Genomic DNA, 8,169 nt, shown 5'->3' on the forward strand with positions numbered 1-8,169 from the left:
GTCAGATGCACATCCATTGCTGTGGTCTCTCTATTGCCAAAGCGCTGACTCGCTCCCTCTGAACGCTCACACCTTCACTACAGGCAATTCACTGCCTCCCCCGGCATCACCACCCAGAGCCAGAGGGAATTTGTCCCAACCCTCCTGCTGCTGCTGCCCAGCAAGCTCAGCAGCCGCCGGCTGGGGAAGGCGTGTGTGCTCACGGCAGCTCAGAAAGGCTGGGCGTTCATGGTCCTGCGACAGCTCCTGCCTCACTCAGACAGCCGGGGAGGTGCCTCACTGCGAGATGAGGAGAGGGTAGAGGAGAGACCCCGAGCTCCCACAGGGCCAGGAGAAGCGCCAGGCCCCCTGCCCCAGTGACAGCACCCAGAGGCAGCCCACGGTGCGGCACAGACACGCCCAGCGCCAGCGCTAAGGTCTTGGCCCCGTCCACACGCTGCATCCCTACCTGACACGGCTGCAGGGCCAGCGCAGGCCGCCAATCCAGGGAGCGAAGCACTGAGGCAGGAGTCGCACCCGGCCCTGGACAGCAGCTCAAAGCTGCCCGGCACTCGCTGTGCGTCTGTCACCTTCGGTGTGGAGGGGGAAGTGAAACCTAAACCACAGAGGGGCCAAAACCCACAAACCGCAAGTGCACAGGGCTGGTGCGGTCATGCCGTTGAAGTCCCTTTGCAGAGCGCAGCAGCCAGAAGGGTCATTAGTGGCCCCAGGGCTTGCTGGCTGGTCCTGGCCAGCGCTTGGTCCAGGCTGACAGCATGGTCCTTTAGACCAAACACGTTTGACTCAGCAATACTGAACCACAGAGCAGGGAGGGGGTCTGAGGACCAGCACCGGGCAGGGGAGGCTGATGGGGCAGCGGATGTTTCCGTTACGGAGCGGGAAGCGTGCTCTCCCCTGGGTTTGGCCGTTCAGGGCTGGGCAACCTTTGTCTCAAGTTGGCTCAAGGGCTCAAATTCAAGTGTGAGGGGAAACACGAACCGTTAACCCACATTACTGTCTCAACTGCTATTAGCCAACACCATTAACCAACACTGGCCAGGAATGCTTCTCTGCAGTGCTGGCAGATGCCTAAATTCACCGTGAAGGCTGCACACCCAGCATCCCCCCCAGATGTCAGAGAGCAAGGAGCGATCTTCCTTTGAGGTGACAGCAATGGAAAAGCATTTACTGCCTGGCACCAGCAAATGCAATGGCCAGCTTACTTGGCTGCACTTGACAAGCACTGGGGTTTAGTGCTGGCATAAAACCAGGCTGCCTGGAGCTGTACCTGAAGCGAGGAGTCTGGTTTTAGAGCATGGATGGAGCTGTTCTTCCTGTTCACAGGTGACACAATCCCGACTGGCAGCAGGGCTGGGAAACGTGGCCTGTGGCTGTGTCACTCCCCACCTTCCCCCCATGCAATTACTACTAACACAAAGGGGCTAAAAGGTCTATTAACCGCTTCAAAAACAACAGTTGCTTTTAGCAACTAACTTAGAGAGCACGTCAGGCTCACACTAAAACATACCCATATGTCACCTGGTTCTTGCATCTGCAATAACACAACTCAAGAAAACTCCACCCTTGCAGCACCTGGCCCCGAACAGCTCCTGGAGCGGGAACTGCAGGACTCTGCTCCTGTACGCCGTTGTGTTGCGACGGCCGTTTTTCTACTTGCTTCCAAGTGCAGCGCTCCTCACCTAAGAGCCACATAAAACGGGAACCTCTTCTGCATTGCACCAGGAGAGTAACTGCTTGCAATTGCTGCTTTTTAACAGTGGGGGCAGCCCCACAGGCACCAGGCTGAGCTTCCTCTTTCATGACTGCTGTCTGGTCCAATTTCTCTTCCAGGACAATCGTGTTTTAAAGCTTCCCTTCCCAGCAACTCTTCTGCAGGACTACCCTGGGGCTGGCCACAGGCATTCAGTTCTTCTGGCCTCACCAATTAATTCAGAAGACAAGTGTCTGGCAACAGGAGCCCTCGACTCAGAACACAAAACAAAGCAGAGTTACACCTACTACTTATTTTATTGTATTTTATTTGCATAAACAAACTTCAGGGCTTTGCTAAACAGGAACTGTTCAAGTCAAAACAAACCAAACTCTAGTTGGTGTGTGTGGGGAAACAGCACAGCAATCCTGGGGAAGGGAAGGCAGAGATGGAGAGGAGAGGGAGAGCAGTGTCTTTACAGCACGTGCACACTCGGCGTCGGTGCATGGACATGCCTCTCCTGCCAAGAAGGCTCACTGACTCAGCCAGAGAACTATTTGCAGACTTCAGAATATTTTTAAGTAGAAGATAAAAAGAAATACATCATAATGGCCGTCCTTAACCAGCACAGGAGGGATTTGCCTTTTGTTTTTATAAAAAGATTAATAAAAAATATTGAAAAATTCTCATCTCCTTTTATATTTTTAACCTAGAAGAATTCTGAAGTTTCTTAGAAAACTATGTTACCTTGGAAAGAGCACTCAAGTTCACAACCAGCTGCAAAGATACACAAAATGCCTACAAGCAGTTTGAGACTCCAGCACACACCAGGCCTACGTGTACACAAACAGTGGTGAAAAGTAGGGTGTAATTTTTTTTTTTTTTAAACCATGCTAATTTTGTTAACTTTCAACATAAAAGGAAAACAATTGTTTTTAAAAGGCCCTAAACTCAACTGTCACATAAAAAAAAGTTTTAAAAAAAATCATAGCAGTTTGGTCCCAACAAGTTAACATTTAGATGTTTATTCACATGCTTCATTGTTTTCTTATTTATAAGAACCAAAAATAGTTTCCAAAATTATCATTTAATTGATGTTACTACATATGTAAAGGCCTAAAATAAGTAGAGTATGAATTTAAAAAAACTGAATACACAATAGGGGAGAAAAATTTGAACTGGCGAGTTAATCCCGACCCTTACTATTTCAAATTATAAAAGAGAAACAAAAATGTCAAGACTACTGGGTTAAGATGGGCGCAAACTGAAATCCACATTGTTTTCAAAGCCTGTTACCAAAAAAATAACCGACCATTCAATAAGGTCACAGACGAGAGAAAATCTAGGATCTCACCCAGTACTTGACCTTATTCAGTCCAGAAGGTAAGTCTTTGGGAAGATAACTCCACGAGTGGATCCAAGCATAAATGATTTATCAGTTCTAGTCCACACTTAGGAGCTGAACTCTGGAAATGCAGTTAACTTGAGGATTGTTTCAGAGCTCCTCTCTGGGGCTCTGCTCAGCACTTCAGGATCGCCCTGACAATCTCCAGCACTAGCACTGTGCTGAACCCCTTCCCTCCTGCCAGGGCTCTCAGAAACACACAGACACTGCGGCTATTCAGCCGTCGTCTGTAAGGTGTCCTTTTCCTCTCTGTTTTCTGTTCCGCTTTCATCATCTTCGATTTCTCCTTCTTCTCCACTGAATTTGTCATGAGCCCACTTGGGGCTGGTGCTTGACTTTCGGAACATGAAGCGACCTCTTCCTCGGGGGAAAGCACCCCGACCACGGCCTCTGTTCACCCACTTGTCCGCACCTTCGCCCTCCCGGTCATCGTGCTGCACAGGAGGAAGCCAATGACATCAGTTGAAACAGACTGACTACTCAATGTAAGAGCAGAAAAACTCTGCCTTGTGATACGCAACCCTGCAGCACGAATCAGATTGCCATGGTTATGCCACAGTGAATACTGCCATCTGAAGAGAAATACTGGCTTGTTTGCGGGAAGAAAAACAGCAGATGAAGGCAAGAATGCACAATCGCTACATGGGCTCTTTGTGCATGGCAACCTGTCCTTGCTGACAGGAAGGTCTCTATAGAACATTTAGGAGTGGGCACGGGATGGGTGTCTAGGCCTGGAGTACCATTGCTGGTTCTGCAACTCCATGATTTAGATATTCTACACATTCCCCCTTTATCTTCTCGACAATCAAACCACTTCAGCAGCTTCAGCCCTTATTGCTGGGTACTCAGAGAGTTTAATAACTCATGCCGCTTTCAGGAATGTGAATGCATTCAAGCTGGTACAAGCTGACATGGACCATGTCACTGCGCTCAAATTGATCCATCTCTGTACTTAAAGTGCAGTGTAAAGACTGGATACCCCCAAAAAATTACAATTCTGCCTTCAACAAGATCAGAGAAAAATGCAGTAATAAAATCAAGGCTTTCTTGTCTGAGGTACAAGACTGAAATACTGCATTATTTAATGAGAAGATCAGGGATCTCAAGCACCCCAAATCAGGAAGACAAAAAAAAAAGAGTTAGTGTCTGTTTAAAACTGTCCCTTTTTCAAAGAACACAGTCAGACAGGATTCTCCTAGATTAATGCCTGTTAGTATAGTAGACTGCTATCATCAGAAATAAAAAGGAACAGTACTAACCCATTCAGGAAGCTGGATGCTTTATGGGGATAGAAGAACCAAGAAATGTAGGCCATCTGCACCACAGACTAACAGATTTAAGCTGCATTTTCCACAATACTGTGAAACATGTGCTCTTTAACTGGCCTTTAAGATTTCACTTAATGGCAAACCACTCTACAATGAACAAAAACAAGTTCTCTTTAGCCATGAGCCAGAAGCTTCTTGTGAAGAAGTGTCACATGAAGCCTTAACCTGGTGGATTAGATAGTTTAATGACAGCTGGCACTTTTACCTCTAAAGCATTTAAGACCAGATATACCTGGAGTGTATACACACGTTTCAGTACTTCAGACACATACCAAGTAGTACTTCTTGCTCTTAGGTGTGTACTCTGGATCCCACTCCTCATCTCTGTTTCGCTTCTGGAAGTCGTTGTTGCCACCGCTGTTGCTGTTATTGTTGCCTGAAAAGTTGCCTCTGCCCCATCCTCTTCCTCTTGCTCTGAACTGCTGCAACAGCAAAACATGGAAGAAAAATAAAATGGTTGCGGTGGCAGTGCCCTCCCACCCCCAGACACCTTCCAGGGCTACCAAGAGATACAACATCACTTTTCTAACCATTCCACCTTTAACCTATCGTGAAAATAAGAGTACATTTTAGGGTTTTCTAGCTCATCTCATTACACGGTGCATCACAGTTTCTATAAAGCTGTTTAAGATCATGTAGAGGCATTTCCAGAGCACCCAAGAGAAAGCATCTGACAAATACAATATGCATGTAAGACATCTATGTAGCTAAGGCATAAGAATTGCAAACAATAAGCGTGGTTATGACCAGATGAGTCACTTTGGTAGCCTAACCCAAACTGGCTGATGCACATCATGCTGCCCATCGGGGTTGCTCCGCAATTGCTAATGCACAAGAGCTTCCTGGCTTCTGCTCCATACATCTTGAGTTCAACTGCCCAGACTATACTCTCAGCACCCTGGTTTGTGCTCCAGGCCTGAGAGCGATCATATGCTGGCTCATCATCCAGAACCAGACAATGTCTTCGGGGTTTCTCATTTACAGTCTGCTTTAACTGTGAAAGAGCAATACACAATGGCCACTTTTTGACCACTTTGGGAATTGATACTTGGGGCAGGGGTGGGTGGAGAACACTTACAAAGGTCCCTCTAGCTCTTCCTCTCTCATTTGGACCAGTGAATTCTTTAGTCCCAAGTCGGGACTTGTCAAATCCTGTGGTGCTTTCCTCCCTCTCCTCAGTCTCCTCAGGATATTCCTCCGCTTTGACTGAATGAGAGGACCGCGAAGACGATGAACTGGATCTGGATCTCTCACGTACCCTTCGGTGTTTCCTGTTTCAGTGATAGGAAACAGATAGGAAACAGGGGGACACAAACAGGGTTAATAACTCAGTCATGACTTGTTTGCTACCGAACCATTTCTTTAGCACTCCCCTATCAATGCAATGCTCTCCTTTTCCTCCTACGAAAAGGAAAAGCCAGAGTAAGAGCTCTGGATCAGCTACAACACACAGATTTAACACAGGTCCCAAGTCTCCTCCAGAAAGAATTTATTGCTTCTTTCTAAGGTGTTTACACCACCTGCTATGAGACAAGCATGCATCTACAGAGTTTTAGTCAAACAAAAAATTAATCTAATAGAAAAGGGTTAAATTAACATTAAAGCAAAATCATTTAAACATGGCTGTTCTCTACAACACAACAGGAACAAGAAGGAAAAGTGACTCACCCATTCTGACACATGGAGCCTTCTCATTTACCTTTAACAATTATTTAGTGTTTCAGATAGATATAATGATATCAAGAAGACACGCAGAGGAATAATTCACGCCACTGGAGGAGTTTATGTCAAAAGGTGTACAACTGTATGTACACGATGTCGTCTCCAACCTTAATAGCAGAAATATGAAAGGCAGAAGGAAATGGCTATTAGGTTTCCTACATACTTTTTCTTTGAGCCTTTGTGACTTTTCTCCGTTTTCTCAGTTGATCTTTCCCTTGAGTGACTTGAATCTCTTGAGTCCACCGATTCTCTGGATTTATCGCGTTTAAGATCTCTTTCCTTATGTTTTTTACGGCGTTCAATATCAAGGCGCAGGTCAACAGCATCGTCTTTATATTTCCCTTCAGCCTACAAATGCAGGGAAGAGGGCAGAGTTTAATACAAAGGTTTACAGTGCACTATTACTTTCAGCACCATTACTTTGCTATTGCCTGCACAGACTTCTGGAGAACAGGAGTTTATCTGAATACTAATCAATAATCCTTTTTAAGATGTAAAATAATGCACTATTAAAATAAGTTTTTATTTGTCAGACTTCAATTTTCTGCTACGTAAGATCACTGCTTTTTAACTTTTATTCTCCTCTTTTAAACAGCATTAGAATAGCCTGGTAATAGGGGAGGGAGAAACAGAAGCTGACATTTATTGTACACCACAGCCAGTGAGAGATGAGAACAACTTGGAAATTCAATCCAACTGATTATGTATCAGAACTACAGCATGTCAAAACGTCTAACAGCCCATGGACGTTTGTCACTGAACAGCAGCATGCTCGCTATCCTGCTGACAGACATCATCTACCAGGGTGGAAGGAATTTTAATCACCAGGTTTGGAAACAGTACTTAAGCAGAAGCAAAAGCTGTTTGCTGTTTGGAGATACCTAAGATAGTGATTACTGATCAAAGCGGTAAGAGATGGAGGCCACTGAAATGCAGCAACCAAGTGCATCTGGGAGAATGCCAACATCCCACTGATATGTAGCCTTTAATACGTCTGTCAAGAAGATTTACTCTGTGGCAGACGTTACCTATAGCACTCCCTTCCCCTAGACTGGAAGGCACCATGCGAAAGATGCCAAGAAGTCACCACAGATGGAAGTATGCGTTTCTCCACATAATCCTAGCAAGTCTACTAATGCAAGCTACCCCAGTGTTTCACAAAGCAAAAACCAACCAGCTGTATGAAAAACACTCAACAACTACCTTTTTTTTTGTTTTTAATTTAAAAAAATCTGGTAATGCTTGCTTTGAGTTCTATTTAAATTGCTGCTTAAATAATGGATTAAGATAGTTTCTTTGGAAAATGAGAAGTTGTGTTACCTGCATATACTTTAAGACCAGTGGTACCTGGATGAGATTCTGCTGACTGCACATACAGGAGCAGCAAATTGACAGTGGCTGTGGTTCTGACAAACATTTAACTGAGTATGACTGTGGGAAGCCTGTACATGATGTTGCTAGCAACAACATACAGCCTCCATGGCTGTGCTCAGCGATTGCTACTTTATTTACACAATACTAATCTTGGGAACTGTATGACTTGATATGCAACATACATCATATTAATCGTCTTGAATTAAATACAACAGGATTAGTAATTCTCTAGCTATTAAATTTTTTACTTACATGAGTTTCTAAACACTTTTTTGTTTAAATAAATATGTCAAATAACGCAGGAGTGAGAGCAGGCGTTTTGTTTTGGTATTTTGCTCTTCTACTTTCCCCAGGCAAAGAGCTTTAATTTCTACTCTGAGAATAAAACTGCTCCCAACACGATGGATGACAGATAAGTGACAAAATCAGCAGCAGCTCCCTTATGTGGTACAGCAAACACCTATTTGGGTTTGTGAGGGCACGTCTGTTTCACGGAAGGCTGGCGAGCTGTTTGGAAACCACGTTTATAATACACTCTGCCAAGCTGATGCTCAGAGTTCAGGCCCATCAAATCCATCTCACCATCGTCCATGTCAAGCCACAAGTGTGTTTGGAAAAAATCGAAAACAAATATGAAACAAGTAAGGTTT

At 45.0% G+C, this 8,169-nt stretch overlaps 1 protein-coding gene across 1 annotated transcript in view; it reads right to left on the reverse strand.

The window, feature by feature from the left end:
- Positions 1-3,307: 3,307 nt before the first annotated feature.
- THRAP3 (thyroid hormone receptor associated protein 3) overlaps positions 3,308-8,169 on the reverse strand; it is a 14,447-nt gene continuing 9,585 nt past the window's right edge. The window contains exons 7-10 of the mRNA XM_009582109.1: positions 6,309-6,493; positions 5,502-5,694; positions 4,696-4,845; positions 3,308-3,529 (exon numbers count right to left, since the gene is read on the reverse strand). Coding sequence (XP_009580404.1) covers positions 3,308-3,529; positions 4,696-4,845; positions 5,502-5,694; positions 6,309-6,493 — 750 coding nt within the window. The remainder of the gene's footprint in view (positions 3,530-4,695; positions 4,846-5,501; positions 5,695-6,308; positions 6,494-8,169) is intronic.

This window comes from Fulmarus glacialis, unplaced genomic scaffold (genome assembly GCF_000690835.1).
Source record: "Fulmarus glacialis isolate BGI_N327 unplaced genomic scaffold, ASM69083v1 scaffold28707, whole genome shotgun sequence".
NCBI classification, from domain to species: Eukaryota; Metazoa; Chordata; class Aves; order Procellariiformes; family Procellariidae; genus Fulmarus; species Fulmarus glacialis.